Source organism: Primulina huaijiensis, chromosome 6 (assembly GCF_012295235.1).
Source record: "Primulina huaijiensis isolate GDHJ02 chromosome 6, ASM1229523v2, whole genome shotgun sequence".
NCBI classification, from domain to species: domain Eukaryota; kingdom Viridiplantae; phylum Streptophyta; class Magnoliopsida; order Lamiales; family Gesneriaceae; genus Primulina; species Primulina huaijiensis.
Genome location: NC_133311.1, coordinates 23,823,570 through 23,843,465, shown reverse-complemented (window position 1 = coordinate 23,843,465; position 19,896 = coordinate 23,823,570). Strand labels below are relative to the sequence as shown.

At 35.6% G+C, this 19,896-nt stretch overlaps 2 protein-coding genes and 1 pseudogene across 5 annotated transcripts; 2 read left to right on the top strand and 1 right to left on the bottom strand.

Moving 5' to 3' along the window:
- Positions 1 to 392: 392 nt before the first annotated feature.
- On the top strand, positions 393 to 1,013 carry LOC140979712 (glutaredoxin-C1-like). Its single transcript, XM_073445260.1, has one exon. The coding sequence runs from the start codon at positions 519 to 521 to the stop codon at positions 888 to 890; it is 372 nt and encodes a 123-aa protein (XP_073301361.1). The 5' UTR covers positions 393 to 518; the 3' UTR covers positions 891 to 1,013.
- Positions 1,014 to 2,685: 1,672 nt separating this feature from the next.
- LOC140979214 (protein MICRORCHIDIA 7-like) lies at positions 2,686 to 13,556 on the bottom strand (annotated as a pseudogene).
- A 2,208-nt stretch (positions 13,557 to 15,764) lies between these two features.
- On the top strand, positions 15,765 to 19,603 carry LOC140979349 (uncharacterized). Of its 4 annotated transcripts, XM_073444704.1 has the most exons (9): positions 15,765 to 15,807; positions 15,914 to 15,973; positions 16,066 to 16,386; positions 16,463 to 16,675; positions 17,545 to 17,637; positions 17,775 to 17,882; positions 17,964 to 18,227; positions 19,061 to 19,177; positions 19,268 to 19,603. In XM_073444704.1, exons 2-9 carry the CDS (start codon positions 15,923 to 15,925, stop codon positions 19,553 to 19,555), a joined length of 1,455 nt encoding a protein of 484 aa, XP_073300805.1. In that variant the 5' UTR covers positions 15,765 to 15,807; positions 15,914 to 15,922; the 3' UTR covers positions 19,556 to 19,603. The 4 variants fall into 4 exon arrangements, with proteins under 4 accessions (XP_073300805.1, XP_073300806.1, XP_073300804.1 ...); XM_073444705.1 differs by having other exon boundaries at positions 15,771 to 15,952; XM_073444703.1 differs by having other exon boundaries at positions 15,771 to 15,973; positions 19,268 to 19,602.
- The last annotated feature ends 293 nt before the right edge of the window (positions 19,604 to 19,896 follow it).

Sequence of the window (19,896 nt, the reverse complement as noted above, 5' to 3'; positions counted from 1 at the left end):
TGTGTGTGTGTGTGTGTGTGTGTGTGTGTGTGTGTGTGTGTGTGTGTGTGTGTGTGTGTGTGTGTGTGTGTGTGTGTGTGTGTGTGTGTGTGTGTGTGTGTGTGTGTGTGTGTGTGTGTGTGTGTGTGTGTGTGTGTGTGTGTGTGTGTGTGTGTGTGTGTGTGTGTGTGTGTGTGTGTGTGTGTGTGTGTGTGTGTGTGTGTGTGTGTGTGTGTGTGTGTGTGTGTGTGTGTGTGTGTGTGTGTGTGTGTGTGTGTGTGTGTGTGTGTGTGTGTGTGTGTGTGTGTGTGTGTGTGTGTGTGTGTGTGTGTGTGTGTGTGTGTGTGTGTGAGTGTGAGTGTATATATAAATAGGCGTTACGTTACGTTCCCCGATTCATGATCATTTCGCATACGCATTCCTCGGACAAAAACTCTTACTTTGTCCTGATTCTACTTCACTTTTCAAGCAGCAGTCATCTAATTCCCTTCTTTCGCAAGATCAACTAGATAGTATAGTATTGTAATAAATAAATAATAATGCAATATTATAACCACTCCGACTCACAAAGCTACTATCCCATCACCTCGGTCGATCCTTTGGAAACGGTGGTGAGGCTGGCCTCCTCCAGCGCGGTGGTCATATTCAGTCTAAGCTCATGCTGCATGTGCCATGCAGTGAAGAGGCTGTTTTGTGGAATGGGAGTGAACCCTACTGTCTATGAGCTCGACCAAGATCCTAGGGGTAAAGAAATTGAGAAGGCTCTCATACGGCTGCTCGGCAGTGGCTCGGCCATGCCGGTGGTTTTTGTCGGCGGAAAACTCATCGGGGCCATGGACAGAGTTATGGCTTCGCATATTAGCGGAAACTTGGTTCCACTTCTCAAGGCGGCCGGAGCATTATGGCTTTAATCCAAAAGTTTCACCAAGGGAAATTAAAACAGTGGTTGGCTTACCTAATGATGAACGTTTCGAGAATTTACTTTCTTGTGTTAAAAAGTTAATGGGAAATGTAACGTAGTTTAGTCTAATTTATTTTCGATATATATTTCTATTTGTTCGTCAATGCTCATATGTTGTTTTTATGAACCAGTAATATAAGATATACATGTTACACTAGCGAAAGAGAACATGCAAGATAAAAGATTTCCGTATAGATACTAAAAGTAGCCCTAACGAATTGGCCCTATTGTTGCCCAAACAGCAAGAATCGTGGGCCTGGGCCAATATGCTAGGGGAATAGAGTAAATGCTTCCTCCTCCATTCATGGGGATCAGGAGAGGCACTTGCTTTTGCCTATTTCTTCCTTCCTTCCTACCAACCAACCAACTATTCACGGATTCACGGCTCCACCTCGTTCTATATATATAGTGTGTAAAATCAAGCTAACCCACCCAGAAATCATTCTTTAATGCATATCATCATTTTGATTATTGCGTATTGGGGTGCAGCTCAGCCCGATTCACATATCAACATACCAGGTTCTGTCTACTGTGGTGTATGCCATCACCACGATCTCTCTAAACACTCCCATTCATTTCTTGCAAGGTACCAAATTCTTTATTCCACACGTGTACAACTGATCAAGATATGCATCTGCATGCGTCAAAGATTTTTTTGGATTTTATTTCACTAATTCATTAACTTCTTTTTTCCGTTCATCGGGGGTAGATGTTAATATAGAGTGCAAATAAAGCCCAGAAAATATGTTTCTCTCTCGGTCAATAAAACAACAGATATCTATGGGAATTACAAGCTAGACATACCGTCTGTGGAGGGCATCCATTGCTCCGAATATCCAACCATCCAGTCATTCTGTCGAGCAAGATTAATCAGACAGAATTGAGTTTCAGAATGTAACGTTGCAAGCACGAAGCGCACTGCCAATGAGATCACGCTTAAATCCAAACAAAACAACGTTTGCATCTATAAGTTGGAAGCCTTAAGTTATAAGCCACTCACAATAAATGCTACCTTTTGTGGCAATCAAAGAATGGGATTGGATTATTCATTCAATTCCTCCAAATTCTTCTTTCCACCATTTTTAATCATCTGGCCACCTTTTCCTCAGCTGTCACCGTCACCTCAACTGCCCCCATTGCCTCAGCTGCCACCGCTACCATCTTTACCACCTTTTCCATCATTCCCACTCCCTGGGCCGTATCCATACCAGTGGATTCCAAACCCACCATCTCTGCCTTTTCCGTTCCCACCTCTCAGAACAACACCTGCCCTGAATTTTCCGAACCCTCTACCTGTTAGTTTGGGTGATCCAAGGACTTCGATGCCAAACATTCCACTTTCACCGCCACCGCCGCCACCACAGCAACTACCGCCTCTACCACCAGGGGTCACTGGGATCCAAGAATATGGATACCTCAGCCTCCCCCAATGAATCCAAGCAGCCAGAACCCTTAGTGTTGGTCCTCTTTCACATGTAATATATCACGGAATATCTTATTTCAAATGCAGGTAAGAGAAGGGCTGTACAGGGTACCGATTAAACCAAAAACACGAATCATGAATTTTTTCCCATATTCTTTGCTGCGCGGGTCGATCATTGAAACTAACATAACACATGAGATTGCTTATATTATATAAATATCTTGACGTCCATCAAATTTGTTCCAGCATTATTTTCATTAAAAATTTAAAGCAGATTAAATATATGAATGGAAACACTAGAAACTGATTTGTTTCCCAACAATGCAACCAAGACTCGCATGCTCACACCCTTGATTTACAGAGTTTGTAATTGAATGTGTTTACTAAAACTATATTACATTATGTAAAAATAGGATAAGAAAAAATAAATAAGTTAACCAATCGGTCATGCCACATTATACCAAATAACAACACAGCATCCTTGTGCACTGCAAATTTCTGGTCTTCTTCATATAAAACATCACAGACCATGATCTCGCCATAATTTAATTTCATTTACTCTCTAGCAGCTTCACTTTGTCGAGCAATGCTTGAATAGTTCCAGAGGCATCCTACGGTGATAATTTTGAGAACTAAATTAAGCAAAAGAATACGCACTAAAAAAGTAGTCATGCTTGAATGAATACCTTTAAACTTTTTTTCAGATTTTCTTCCGCTATATTTCGCCGGCTTCGTGCTTCCAAGAAGGAACTAACAAACACCTCTTGTTCCTCATCCATTTTCTGCATCTTTTCCGTCACTTCTTGAAGCTGAACCCCGAAACAGAAAAGTGTATCTCATTATTGAATTGAGTTTGGGCAGATTTAAGTTCAAGCGGTTAGAAATTTAATAAAATAAACCTATAAATCATGTGGTTAAATTTATTTAGCACAGCACGTCAAGAAATCTATAATTAATTAGATTATCTTATTGGGTCTTTATTAGATAACTTGTCCATATACAATTAATATAATTATGTGAGTCTACAAAATAATTTCAACAATCTCCCACTTGCCACATAAGTTATCCGTATATTTTACATGCAAAAACTAGATTGAGCTCTTGTTATCTAAACCAAAGTATTCCTTAACAATCTGGTCTATCAATTATACTAATATTGAACAAAATAGTCATAGCTACATTTAAAATCACTAGACCCATCAATTATCACAATATTAGCATAATCAATGACATAGATCAAGTATGAATATGTAGCATGGAAATACATAAAAATGATTCAAAAATAAAACATACATTTCCAACTGGTCATCCTAATGACTCAAAGAGTTCAATGACAAACTTTCAACCAAATGTTAAACCGCAATGAAAGTCATCACTTTATTTCAGAGTAATTCAAATAAACCTTAGTCTGTACAGAAACTTAATCATTTCAAATGAGCCAATGCTCAAACCGATTACAAACTCCCACTGTACATGCATATCATCTATATGGATAACACCAATGTGTGTCGCATGCCCATAACATCTTGGGTGGCCAACCCATGACAAACACATCAGCAATTATATAGTTGGCAATAAGCTCAACTGACACACAACCACACTGAATTATTTCTTTCTACCTAGAAACTCCATATCAATATATTTTGACTTTGAAAAGCTTCGGTTGTTCTTTAAATATAATATAGCGGTTTTATTATCTCAATTGATCCTCAATGGTTTCTTAGACCAATGATCATTGTCGGTGATAAAACTCCGCAACTTTATTCGGAGTCTAAATATCCAACTATTTCCAAATGTTAGATATCCAATATGTGAGCATAAAATCCTTATTTCACTTTATGTACCGCATAACCAGATTAATGATCTAATGTCGGGTTTCTTAAATATTTGTCCAACATTCAAATGATGTACACAATATCCAATCGGTGTTCTCTATAAATACGAATGAGATTACCACTGGATAAAATTTATACCACCATATATGTGGACATAAACATCAATAACCTTCATTTGGGCTGATTATTTTCTACATAGATATAAACACATTTTTTTTAGTTACTTATTAAGTCTGCAGTTTGACCAAAAAATAGCTTCCTTTGGGCCGACTATTTTTCGCATAGATATAAATGCACTTGAAGAAGATGTATTGTACCTAAAATCTTGCCAGAAAATAATATTCCTTTGGGCCGATTATTTTTCGCATAGATCTAAATTCCCTTTAAAATCATATATCGCGTTTGCAATTTGGCCAAAAAATAGTTCTTTCGGGCCGGCAATATAAATTGAAACACAATTTATTTTGAACTTTAACAACATCCGCATATCTTAAAAATCACTTTATTAACATGAAATTTAAATTTAACCAAATTTGAGATACAAGATATTAATTTAACTTAAAATTTTCATAAGAAAATTTAATTTACCTTAATGGGGCCAAATAAAAAATATAGAGACCGTATATGCAAGAAATAAAATATTTGCACTTAATATAATTATTCATCCACAAATATTTTATCGAAATAAACAAAGGCGAAAAAATAATTAATAATTCCATATTAATTTTATTTCATGCAATTAAATTTTGAAATGATCGAATTTAATTTCACGTATACGAATTGCGGAAGTCAAAATTTAATAAAAAGTCAAAATTTTGGATTTTAGAATTTGGACAACCAAACAAAGCCTTAAATTCAACAAAAAATAAATCCCCAAATTCGAAATCCATAACCCTACGATAAAATCCGCAGCTAGCCGCCGCGGCCACAGCCTGAACTTTGACCTACCGTAGGGAAAAGACAACCCATGAGGCGGCGATCACCAGTGCACTGTCATTGGCCCGCATTAGGCCGGAAATTGGCTTGAATATGGCCAGATATAAATCGCGCATGAGATAACGATTCATGAAGAAAACTCGACCAAATTCGATCAGTACAAAAACTTTTACGGCCAATTGATGGAGGGTTATAGAGTGCGTGAGTGTGGCGAACAAAACGCCCAAGCATTCGTCGCCGGAGGACGTCTGATTTGACCAGAATCCGGCTGCTTTATCTCTAATTCGAAAAAAATTTAATTTTCGATTTTTTAATTTGAAAATAAATCTGAATTTTTGGATGTAAAATTCAAAAATACTAGATTAAAAGAGCATGAATTTATTCAGATCCAAATTCAGAATTTTTTTTAAAAAAAAATCAGATTTGAATCCAAAAAATTTATAGACTAAAAAATTGCCTCAGATCTGAGAACAAAACCCAATTTTCTGTTTCGATCAATCAATAAACAAAATTTTCATAATTCAACATGAACGTGACTCTGATATCACTTGTTGGAGATTTAATAAAACAAATCGATAAATCATGTGATTAAATCAATATATCACAACACGCCAGGAATTGATGTCGAATTATCAGAAAATATAAATAACATTAAACACGTAACAGAATTCATTGATTGATCTAGCGTTGGAATTTTGGATCTTCCAAGGCAATAGAGAATCGACTACATTAATCTTGCCTTAGATGGGAGAATGAGAGAGATCTAGAATATGTGTGTCATATATATTCTTTGTTATTCTCTGTGTCTGAGGGACCATAACCTTATATAACCTTAGCAGTGTTCGACCCATCATAGAAAATTTAATTGGGTTAGGTTTCTATACATAAGGTGGATCATACCAATTTATTTAATACTTTGGAAACTCATAATTAATTAGATCAGCTTACTGGGTTATTTATTAGATACTTTGTCGATGACAATTAACTAAATTATGTGAGCATACAAAATAATTCGAACACAAGCTTGAACAATTAAATCAAAATTCTCTGCACAGTCACAACTGCACAACAAAAAATATCAAGCTGCGGAATACAACTCACCCGACTTTGTAATGACTTGTGCTTGTCCTTTTTAAATTGCAAATCAATTTGAACATTCTTCAAACTGCAAATAGAAATTTGAGACAAAGGTCCAAGTTTCAACAAAATACTATATAAATCTTATACCTTTCTCTCAAAGAAATTTTTTCTTCTTTCAACTTAAGCATCGCACCAATCATGGAAGGAGAAGGGCCAGATTCAGCTCCGCTGCTCAGCGCTTCTTTCTGTTGTTAGGGGAAACACATAAGATAATAAACTAGAAAGTAGGGTGCAAATAAACTGATTCTGAAGCACGATTAAATTAAGCGAAAAAGTGAAGTTTAATGAATTTACCATGATGTTCGTGTTTCTAGCAGTGTCAACTGATGGTTATTGTGGTTGAGCATTTTCTGTTAGGCAATTGGAGGGGCCCACACAAATATAATATTAAAACATGTTTTCTCAATCCCACATCGGTTTTGTTAAGAAAGTTGCTGGAGGGAATTAGTTATAAATAGAGCTCAATTCCTTCAGTTATTGTATCCCAAAATCAAAAGCTTTTTAGCTTTGATAAATAGAGAGTGCATAGAAAAAAAGAATGTATTTTTTTCTTAAGTGCGGGAATTCTCTTGTGTGCGTTAGAGAAATTTTCTCGGTATACTCGGGTTGGGAGTGTGAGGAATATTGAGTGTATTGGTGTATACACTTGTTGTAATATTTCTTCCGGTTATAAAAGTTGCAGAGCTCCGTGGACGTAGCCTATATTGGGTGAACCACGTAAATCTTTGTGTTCTTGTTGGTTATTTTATTCCGCAAGTTTTGGGGTACTATTATCATCATGATCGGCATCGCTTCGGGGGTGTAATTCCCCAACAACTGATATCAGAGCCTTGTTGTTAAAATTCTTAAGAATTCTGAGTATGCTCTGTGGTTGCAGCTTTGTCTGATCTTCCACATCAGAAGAGATTTTTTAGATTTTTTACGAAGGCTAGAGAAGTGATGACCGGAGATGATGGATCGGGACTAGGAATCAACAAGTTCGACGGTACAGATTTTACGTTCTGGCGACTACAAATTATTGATTATTTGTATAGCAAGAAGTTGCATCAACCTCTATCTAGAAAAAAGCCGGAAAAGATGGAGGATGATGACTGGAAGCTTCTTGACCGGCAAGTGTTAGGTGTGATACGATTGACCCTAACGAAGAACGTGGCACATAACGCGGCGGAGGCAAAAACAACGGAGGAGATGATGTCTATTTTGTCGGACATGTACGAAAAGCCATCGGCAAATAATAAAGTACATCTCATGAAGAAGTTATTTAACTTGAAGATGAGAGAAGATGCATCGGTGGCTAAATACATCAATGAATTCAACACGATTGTTTCACAGCTAACATCGGTTGAAATTAAATTTGATGATGAGATTCGGACACTTATTCTTTTGGCGTCTTTACCAGACAATTGGGAACCGATGCGGGCAGCGGTTAGTAACTCTGTTGGAAAAAGAAAGCTACAATTCAATGATGTCAGAGATCAAATTCTTGCTGAAGAAGTTCGCAGGATGGATTCTGGTGAAGGAACATCATCAAGTTCTGCTCTAAATCTCGAGAATAGAGGAAGGGGCAGGAGTGGCGAAAAGAGTTTTAACCAATGGCATGGTAGATCCAAGTCGAGAAACGGAAAAGACAAAAGCAATTTTGAAAAGAATGTGAAGTGCTGGAGCTGTGGTGAGACTGGTCACTTGAAAAAGAATTGCAGATCAACAAAGAACGACGCTAATGTTGTTACTGAGGAGGTACATGATGCTCTATTACTATCCATGGAAAGCTCGGTTGATTCTTGGGTTATGGACTCGGGAGCTTCGTTTCATACCACTGGTAATCGTGNGTGATGGTTCCTGGAAAGTGAAAAAGGGAGCCATGATTGTTGCTCGAGGAAAGAAAACTGGAACACTTTATATGACTTCCAGTTTGAGAAATAAATTAGCGGCTGTGGATTCTGGAGCTAATTCAAGTCTATGGCATAGTAGGCTTGGGGATACGAGTGAAAAGGGAATGAAGATGCTTGTTTCAAACGGAAAGCTATCGGAATTAAAGATCGTTGAAAGCAAGCTGTGTGAAGCTGTATTTTTTGGAAAGCAGAAAAAGGTGAGCTTTTCAAAAGAGGTTAGAGAACCGAAACCAGCGAATTTGGAGCTGACACATACTGATATATGTGGACCATCTCCTGTGACATCCCTTGGAGATCACTCAAGATATTATGGCACTACTGTTGACGATTCGAGCAGGAAATTTTGGGTTTATTTTGTGAAAAATAAATCGGATATTTGAGACATTTAAACAGTGGGAGTTAGCCATGAAAGATGTGATGGATTCACTGTCATACAATCACATGTGGGAGTTGTCAGAACTTTCTGAAGGTAAAAAGATTTTACTAGCAAGTGGGAGTACCGGTTAGAATATGACGGTAGCAAGCGGTACAAAGAAATACTTGTGGTAAAAGGTGAAAAGGAAGTCATTGGTTACACTGATATTTTCTCTCTGGTGGTAAAGTTAACTACTATCAGGAGTGTACTTGGATTGATGGTAAAAGAAGATTTATATCTGGAACAGTTAGATGTAAAGACGGGGTTTCTTCATGGAAAGCTAGATGAAGAAATGAATCAATCACAGAGATTTGAAGTACGAAGAAAAGAGAAAATGGTGTGCAAACTTCAGAAGAGCTTGTATAGTCTCAAACAAGTTCCAAGACAGTGGTACAAGAAGTTTGATGGTGTAATGAATAATGACGGTTTTCTGAGGTATCAGGCTGATCACTGTTGTTATGTGAAGCTTGATGGTTATTATATCATACTACTGATATATGTAGATGATATGTTGATAGCAGGAGCTTGTCTGGAGGAGATTGATAAACTCGAGAAAGAGTTATCAAAGGAATTTGCTTTGAAGGATTTGGGTGCTGCAAAACAAATCCTTGGAATGAGGATTCTTAGAGATCGAGTGAATGGAGTCTTGAAGCTTGGTAAGATTCCTGAAAGCAAGAATCCAGCTGATATGCTCACGAAGGCTGTTATCATTGAAAAACTGAAGTTGTGTTTGACTTCAGTTGGTCTCCTGGACTAACAAAGGAGGTATGAGCTGCTGCACTGATGGTGTGAAGACATGATTGGAAGCAAGTCTTCAAGTGGGAGAATTGTTAGGCAAGTGGAGGGGCCCACACAAATATAATATTAAACCATGTTTTCTCAATCCCACATCGGTTTTGTTAAGAAAGTTGCTGGAGGGAATTAGTTATAAATAGAGCTCAATTCCTTCAGTTATTGTATCACAAAATCAAAAGCTTTTTAGCTTTGATAAATAGAGAGTGCATAGAAAAAAAGAATGTATTTTTTTTTTAAGTGCGGGAATTCTCTTGTGTGAGTTAGAGAAATTATTTTCTCGGTATACTCGGGTTGGGAGTGTGAGAAATATTGAGTGTATTGGTGTATACACTTGTTGTAATATTTCTTCCGGTTATAAAAGTTGCAGTGCTCCGTGGACGTAGCCTATATTGGGTGAACCACGTAAATCTTTGTGTTTTTGTTGGTTATTTTATTCCGCAAGTTTTGGGGTACTATTATCATCGTGATCGGCATCGCTTCGGGGGTGTAATTCCCCAACATTTTCTTGGGATGAATAACAGTTGATAGGAGTTATAGCTTGTGCCTCAGATTGACTTGTTCCTACGATTTTGCTTGCAGGCAGTCCGCAGTCATTCCTAATGCCTGCTTTTGCTGTATAAGCGCCATTATTGGAGAAGTTCTCCACAAGTTCACTACCATCCACGGCAGGTGATTTTTCTCTTGACACCCCAATGTTTAGGGCATTCCCACTTAGTTTAGACTTTACGTAGGATTTATTTTTGTGGGTCGTCAAAGCTGCTTTCTCGGGAGAAATAGAGTTCTTTGGTCAACGTTGACGTCTTGGAGCATAGCCAATTTTATGGCAGTTTGAAGACCTATTACCAATTCCAATTATCCCAATGAGTAGGCATAAAAGTTTAAGACTGTTTAAAGGATAGGGATGAAGAAACAAACCAGTAAGCCTTTTGTACATGTATTAGTCTAGCCTCGAGTCTTGACAGTGCAGTTGTGTGCTCAAATCCTTGTTTATTATGTGCTGGTTCAACAAAATTAGCTTCCAAAACACCTAAACAAAAAAAATAGTAAGAAATGAAAAGGACGCTCCAGTTAAAATTAAAAAGAAATCAAGTTTTAATATAATGACATTATGGCATTATTGATATACCTATGACACCTCGTCCATCACTTCCAGCAGCATTCCACACTCTCCAGAAAGGCTGCAAGGAAATATGTTTTAAGAACTGAATCATTGCGAATGCTAAAAGAATGGAAAAATTCTATGAACGTCCGAAGTTACTAGCATCTGAGTGTCAATATTAACCATGGTCAAAACCCACGTTGATAAGGCGATTCTTATGATAAACATTGAACCCTTGGACATCAATATGATGTGTTGCATCTTTGACAAACCCAAGAGTTATCTGGGCTACCATCTATTTCGACAAGGAAAAGAAGACATGATAATACCAAAAGGGGTGTCTGTGCATGTATGTAAAGGTCAGTGTATAAAAGCATTACATTTTGATTCCTTGATGGTGTATCTGGACAAGCTGCTGGCCTATATGTGACCTCCTTAACTACCATCAAATCATCAACTATATTATGATGATTGACGTCCATCCCTCGCAGAATAATACGGAAACCAGGTGGGATTCTAAGGTACAAAATCGAGGCATAGTTCTGGAAGAAACATGACACTTGCAAAGTTCATAGTCAGAAATGAGAAAAGTACTCTAGTGGATGCAACACGGTTTTACACATACTGGCATGCATCTTTGGAATACATCAATCCTTTTCCGATAAGCTTATTTTTTTACCAATAATACATGTAGCATAATGATCAATATCAGAGATTGAGAGAATGAAGTTGAATTGTCATGATAGGTAGAAGACAGTATACCCTCGATGAATGGTGAAAGGTAAGAAAATGCCTGGAGTTAGGGTAAATATTTGCCATCTCTATCTTCTTCGCATCACGGCTAGCACCTCTGGTTTGAATATCCTGATGACAAAGCAAAAAGTATTGCTGAATCTATGTCTTCCAACCTCTAAACTCATCTCCAAGTTTTACAAAACAACAGTAAGATGCACAAAGATACGACCAAAGATGGAGTATAAATGCATCAATGCATACATTTGGATTGGAGACAAAGTCAAGTTCTAAGAATCCCTGGTCATCCTCCCAGAGATTATATATTATGATACGCGTGCCTTGATCTTTTAGAAACTTGAACTGCAAGAGAAACAAGAACTTAGCAGAAAAATTTCATTGTTATTGGAGAATGTAGCTTCATTTTTTTATTTTTAACTTGGCATCACACTAACTGTATTCGAACTGAAAGCTACCTGCTGGAGAAGGTCGTCTTCATTTTCATATGGAGACCACTGCAAAATCGTTTCAAGATTTCTTTCCCAACGCTCTGGCGAAGATTTCACCAGCTTGTTCCAAGTTCCTCCGCTCTTCTCAAAATCAATCTATCCATCAAGTTGTAGAAGCAACTATTAAAATCCCATTTGTACACCGGCCGACAAAGCTAGCAAGAAAGTTTGTCTTTGCCAGGTCAAGACAATGCATCGACGTAATATTCACCGAAATATTTAGCTAATTAGAATATCAATTTCAGGCAATGCACTCAGCCAGATTTAAATTGTTGTTCCAGATATGATTAAGCATGCAGGTATCAATGTTTTATTTGGTTGTCGTTAGGGTTGGATCTAAGAAGATACAGCATACATACACTCACAAGTCAAGGTCTTTGAACAAAAATTTGAAAATCTTACCATGGGAACTACAATATCTTCCTTCCCAGTGTTTTGCAAGAACGTATATGTAGGATAGCATTCCGATGCTTTGAGTCGCACTACAAGGGCAAAGAAAACAAAGATAATCGCACTGGCCCTAAAATATTGAAACCTCGGTAGATACCACTTCTAAAAATTTTAAGAAAACCATAGTATCATACTGATACGGATAAAAAGAAACTACCTTCCCCCAGTCTTTCCCTGACAACGTGAGAACACAATGACATCCGCCCAAGTCTCATAGTACTAGTCTTAAAACCATTTCCATCTGGTAAAAAAAACCTTTAGCAAAACACTGAAAACATTCATTTGCATACTACGCCACCTGCATGCATAAAATGTAATCACTCACATTGACCAATTGTGTTTGCCATCTTGCTTTTTGCAGAATAGCCTAGAGACATGCACTGGCGCATTTCGTCAGGAGCCATGCCACCACCGTTATCTGTCAGTTAATAATTGTAATCGGAATAAACGGGGATACAAAGTGAACTCAAAAATAAAAATTCAGACAAACTAATCTCTAACTCTCACAACCTCATATGACGAAGAAAGAAATTTGTAATACCTTCGACTAACAAGACTTTACTTTTGTCCTTCATGTTCTCTAGCACATCTATGTTGACATGAGTGGCTCCATAACAAACCTGGTAAACACGAGCAATCGAAATTCAGATCAAAATATAAAGATATTTTTAAACAATCAAAGCTCGCCATCAAGAAAGTACCTCATCTAAAGCATTGTCTAAAAGCTCGGCAAAAGCTAAAAGCAACAAACCATGGTTAAAACAAGAAGAATGATCGAATTATAATAAACAAAAATCGTAATTAAAGGATGTTCACCTCCCAAAGCCCACCTATGGCTGGTTGCGTTCGAATGCAAGAATCTAGGATGAACTCTGACATGATCCATTCCAGCTGCGAAATAAAAAAATATTTTATAAAGCAAAGGAAGTTAACACATGCATGTTAATTAATATGAGGAAATTTCACCAATGTATATTAAGCGTAATGAGGAATTTTAAGTTTCAATGAATATATGTAATAGGAGATGAAAACCCTATATGCCATAAACAATTATATATGAATTTTAATATTTATTTAATCGATGAATTCAATGGTACAAAGAACATTAAACAATACTGGAGAAGGCAGTAGTAATCAGGTACATATATATACCTGTTAGCGAGATGTCCGGTGCTCCCCCGCCATAGTAGGCGTCGTAATCCCCTGCTTTCCAAAACTGCTTAGAATTCTGTGGCGGGCCAGAAAGAGAAGCTGTGTTCGGATGGAGGATGGGTAATTCTACATGTTCCTTCTTCACAGAATCGAGTGAATGGGTTCTCTGCTTCTTCTTCTTCTTCTGATCATCATCACAAGTGCCTGTACGCGGTTCTTTCTTCACGTGGCTGGCCATCTAGGGTTTTTGAGACGAGAGGGCCGGAGTTGGTCTCAAGTTTTTCAGAATATATAACCGTCTCCCACGTAGGAATATGGATCGTGGCGCCACAATCAACAATATTTTTTTTTATTTTTCCTTCATTAATAAAACATATTATCTCCAAGAATATTTCGAATCTCCACAAATTCTACAATATTTCAACCTTTTTTAAATATATATTTTTAAAAATTTTTAAAATCATAATTTTTTTTTGTGCAAATGTATTTTTAATAAGCCTTTCTTTATTTCTTTATTATTATTATTTTTAAAGCAACAAAACGATAAACAACGTACAAATTAAGACACGGACTCCAAAATTCTATATATAGATTATTTATGTTTACTATATTTATATCTTGTTACCTTTTCTTTTTAATCAATAATAATTTCACCTTTATATCCTACTTCATTTTTTTGTCACTTATTATTATTAGAGTAGGTCTCATTGTGAGACGGTTTCACGAATCTTTATTTGTGAGATGGGTCAACCCTAACGATATTCACAATAAAAAGTAATACTCTTAGCATAAAAAATAATATTTTTCATGGATGACCTAAATAAGATATATGTCTCACAAAATACGACTCGTGTAACCGTCTCACACAAGTTTTTGTCTTATTATTAATAATTTACACCTACATGCAAGGCATTAATTTATATCTTGTGAATGTTCAAAAATAATTTTAATAAAATTGTTAGTGTCACCCTTCAAGTCATACGTGCGACAAAAATAGACCCAATGGGCCATGTCTACCTATATATTTTTTAGTATTTTTATTCATTTTGCCGCACATTTTAAAATGCCCATTTGCATCACCACTTTGCCCATAGTGGCGCTAATACACGTGAAAAATCCATTATAAACTATCGTCGGACCATCCTTAGGCCAATGACACCAACATGTCACAAATAATTTCAAATGTTTTGACGATTTCTTTGTCACCATCATGTGAAGATGATAGAATTTGTACACAAATCCAACAATGGTCTTAGTGTTAGGTGTCCAACGAGTCTTGTGGCTCAAGTTTGATTGATTCTTACGTAAAAATAATATTTATTTTAATAATATTTTATAATTTTATCCAATTATGACATTTTATTTATCTATATACACATGCAAACTGTATATATAAAGCCCTTGAATATATTAAAAGTAACATCATGTCTGTCTCTCAACGTAAGATCATGAAACTCATTACAAAACGTAACATATATTCTAAAAAAAGTCGCTAATAGATTCAACCGCCTAAAATAAGGATAAATAACGTTTGATACTGAGACTAGCATCAATGATGTAAACACCATGTTTAACTGGTAAAGACATAGAGATATCCATTCATACACATGAATGAACATTTGATGATGCACTGAACAACATTTCCTTGAACTTTCCAAGTTGTTATCATTTATAGAGTGAAATAATCGGCGGTTATGATTGTACACCATTAGTCATTTGATCCGAGAAAAATTATAGGCTCTACATACTAGCATGCACTTTGATCCATTTACAGACTCCATTTAAGATCATCAGGTGGTGAAGTTGAGTGTAGTTTCAAACTACGTAGAAGCCAATGCATTGTAGTCGAAAATTCACCGCTCGCTTACGAGTGAAGATATCCTATATGATCTGATGAGTTAATAGTGTAAGGAGTCTCTGGCCAGAGCAAGACATGTGCTTTAGAAAAATGTGTCTTCCTAGTTGCACATACGATATCACTATTATTATTCAAAGATATATCACATTGTTATCGAATTCATTTTCACTTCTCGATATATCAATGGTTGCATATTCGATCGGAATATATGAGTTGAAGGGATCGTACTATATGTTAACCATAACTTAAGGTTTTTGTAGGTAGTATCAGTGATACCTAGGAGATCATGTGATGATGCTACTAGATGCTCTTTTCTTGATCTGATGGGTAAATTTATACTTGAGTTTTAACGTTCTTGATCAAAGAGTTGATGAAAAGAATNATTTTTTTTTTTTTTGGATTTGAATTAAATCTACTTTAACAATTTTGTGGCTAGTTTTTAATATTTATGGCAGAAGTTGAGGTTATATTTTTATTCATTTTCTCATTTTATTTATGAGATAAAACTGATCCACTTAGCATGTTCAACCATGTTTGAACATAAACCTGACAGAACTTAAACCTAAAAACTAATCCACTTAATCGATTTGATTGAAATTTTCGGTTGTCGAGTTTGTAGTTAATTTAAAAGGTTCCATTACACTTTATTTACTGTTGCAATATATTTGTCTGTTTTCTTTTTATTTTCAGCGAATTATCATGTTATATTACATGTTTGACTATATCTTCATATACAGCATTAAAAAATGAGCAGATTGGGCCAAAAACGCAGCAAGGTATCTGTAGGTGAAGTTCAGGTGATATTTTATTATTTTGTAGAATTTGGTTTATTTTAATTTTAACAAAGTCTCAATTTTACATGATAATATCTCTTTATGCTATTTTGTAGGAAAATATAGCTAATAAGCTATCGAGAGTGGACTCCAACACTTCATCTAATTCATCAGAATATTTGCGTGATAAAGAGCTAGTTGATGATGCCAAAACTAATAAGAAAAAAGGACGAGGTCCATCAAAGTTTAATTTGGTTAGTGGCCAACAACAGCCCAAAGATCTAGAACGTAATGAGTTTGGACAGGCAATTGGAGATAATTCGGTCAAGTACGCCACTTTTCTAGGTTGCATGGTAAAAGAATTTGTGTCATACACGTTAGATCGATGGAATGACTTAGACGAGGAAATGAATAATAAGATGTGGTGTTGTCTTCAGGTAATACTTATCACTATTTTTTTATTCCTATTTTATTACAAAATGTAGAAATATTTTTATGCTTGTTAATGTGTAGTTGAACTATAAAGTTGAGGAGTGGGAGAAACATTCAATCTTTCAAAAGTTAGGTAAATTGTGGCGTGATAGAAAGTCCAATCTCCAAATACTTATACGAAAAGTTGATGATGGTCGAGTGGCTTCACGAGATCTTTGTCTTTTGAAGCCCGAATTTATGGATCAAAACCAATGGGACTTGTTTGTAAAGAAGACACGATCATCACCATTTCAAGTAAGTATCAATTCATTGTTATGGATTGTTTGACTGTTTGATACATGCATATAATTGTTATTATTTTTGGGCTTAAATTTAATAATTCAAAGAAGTAACGAATCACACAACAGGTAATGTTCTTTTTACTGCATCACTTGGGAAAAAACAACGTTCGATCTATGAAAAATAAACCTCTCCTTCCACCGGCTCGTCCTTTTGGTTATTCTTGGCGATACGCTTTCGTAGTCGTCGTCACCAATAAGAAGCTCATCTTTAAGGGTAGTAGGGCTATCTATTATGCAATTTTCCTTCGAGGGCACCAATTTTCCCTTGGAAAAAAGCTCGTCAGCAGAGATCATAGAGTACTTTGGGACTGAGAACTCGAAATCCGAGGAAACAGGGGCCTCTCTATAGATGTTTTCGAGCTTGATTGGGGGCTGTTGATCGGCAAAATCGTTAGAAAATGAGATTCTTGGTGTGATGTTGTAGAGATTCTGTTGTTGTGGATCGTTGTTGAACATGTTTAAACATGCCATAAAATAACACTAGCTAGAAGTTAACGCAAACTTGAGGGGGCTTTTTTTCTTGTTATGTTGGTCTATTCTTGAACTTTACATGCAATGTGATAAGCTTTTATATACAGGAAATAACACTCTTTCATGTGCATGTATTATTTATATACATATATATACACACAAAAACACATATTGGGAGGCTTTCTGGCTCATAAAATGTTAATTTTTTTAACCAAAAATAAAATAAAGGCCTTCATTTTTCATTTATGCCCATTATGTGACATTCATGCATTGGATCAATTCTTTAATTTATAGCAATCATGTGACTAATCAATTATATATATGAATATGTTATATGTTTTCTATTTTCAGGAAAAGAGTGAAAAATTTAAGGCAATGAGGGGAAAGCAAATACACAACCACACAATGAGCAGGGGAGGTTATGCCCGTTTGGCTCACATTATGGTAATTTTTATTATTTGAAAAACCTTATGAAAAGTTCTTCTCTCAAAGTTTTTTTTTATTTTTAATTGTAATGATATATTTTTTGAATTATGTTCCTAATGAATTTTTCATATATTTCTATATGCCTCTTAATCAAGGAGAAAACAAGTTCTGCTGATATACCAATTACAAGAACAAAAGTATGGGTGGAAGGCCATAAGAAGAAAAATGGACAACCTAATGGTGAAGCTGTTGGAAAAAAAATGGTAATAAAATTATTTCTGTAAAAAAAAATGGTCAACTTAAATTCATTATTTTCTCAAATATTATTTGTCTGTTATTTGCAGAAAGAAATAGAAGAATGTGCACCTGAATCTCAAAACACTACTAACATTGCTGATGATGCAATTAGCCTTGTATTTGGGAAGGAAATTCGAGGTAGAGTGCGTGGAATGGGCTTTGGAGTTACACCTTCAAAAGTTGGAGCATCTTTGCAACAAAATGAAACTATTAAACAACTTCAAAGTATGATGCACAACCTTCAACAAGAAGTGCAACAAATGAGGTCCATTGTTTTCCAAAATATGAGGCAACAAAATGAGCAAGAACATGTTAGTAATTAAACAACAATAGATAAAATAATTTTTATTGATGCTGTTGAGAATTTTTGTTTAGTGACCTATGATTTTGTCTGGATCATTTTTTTGTTTTATTGTTGGGAAAAAATGGTAGAAGTTTCACTAGTCTTATTTAGTTTACTTTGTAGCTTTAATGTATTTTTATTTTGCACTTGAATTTTTATGTTTGATTTGATTGATGCACGTGGTCATAATAATTTGTATATTGGCTTCCTTACTAAATAATGAAATTATAATGAAGCTTCTTACATTGGAGATTTGTTGTTTGAGATAAAAAATTAGTATATTGGCTTCCTCTGGACTAAAATTTAGTATATTGGCTTCCTTACGATATTTCCTAGCTGAATTTCTTTGGATGATGTATAATTTCACCATAAGAACTCATACCTCTGGACTAAAATATATTAAATGATATATTGTCTAGCTGATTAAACTTTTTCTTGTATAATTAAATATTGAAAGTCATTTATAAGAAACATTTGATTGTATTTCAGAAAACAACATTCGATTGGTGCACCTCTTGTAATTTCAGAGTATTTTTAATTTAGTTATGTGTTTTTATGGTCATTTTTAGATTGTTAGATTATAAAATGAAAGTAAAATGAGTAATAATAGGACTCATGGATGTGGAAGAAGCTTCAATATATTTTCATTATTTAGTAAGGAAGCCAATATACAAATTATTTGGAAGAGCTTCTTTCGCACAATATATTTTCTAGTGACCTTACAATAGAAGTAATCTAATGAAGCTTCTTACATTGGAGATTTGTTGTTTGACATATTTTTTGCTTTATCTCAATATGTAGGTTGGTAGTGGTGGTAGCATTGGGATTGAGAATGATATTGGTAGTGGTTGTGATATCAATCGTCTCAAAAAAAGTGGTACTGTTGATAATGTGAACCAACATCAAGTTGCATCTCAGGTAACTATCTTAAAATTTTGTGTTATCTAAATCACATTTGTTATAAAAATAGATATGGAATAATTAACACTTTGTATTGTTTATATGCAGTCAAATGTAAAGAATGTGAGACATGGAGATATCCCTGAAAATACTAAATGTAAGTTGCTTCATTGGTGTGGTGATGGAGTTGTTGCTGAAAGTCGAATTGCATCCACAGATCCAACGGTAAAAGTGCATCACGTTCCTCTTGGTGGATCTTGTTGGAAAGTTTGGGTTGATAGAGTTCTCGTGGAGCATGTAGACTTAATTCGATCGAATTCTGAAATGATTTTTCTGGATGATGCAGTTGGAAGCACAATAGCATGGTTTTCTAAATTTATCGTTTTGTGTGACTGATACAGATCCTATTGGTTCTAGGGTTAGAGACACTGTTGCATCAAATCATTATATTACTCAGTATTATGTTTAGTTTATCAAGTTTTTTGTCTTATTGGATAAAGGAGAATTGACATTAATTACTTATAAGTTTTTATGTTATCTTATTATTTTGCTTTAATTCCGGTGATTGGTTGGATGTGGTGTGATAAATTTTTTGAGTTTCGATATTATTGTTTAAATTTCGGCTCATAATAATATAAATAACGTTAATGTGCTGCACGTTGCTGATAAACCAAATCGACAGCGGACAATAATATATCAATTACAGCTTGCATTGCACCCTACAAACATATCACTAC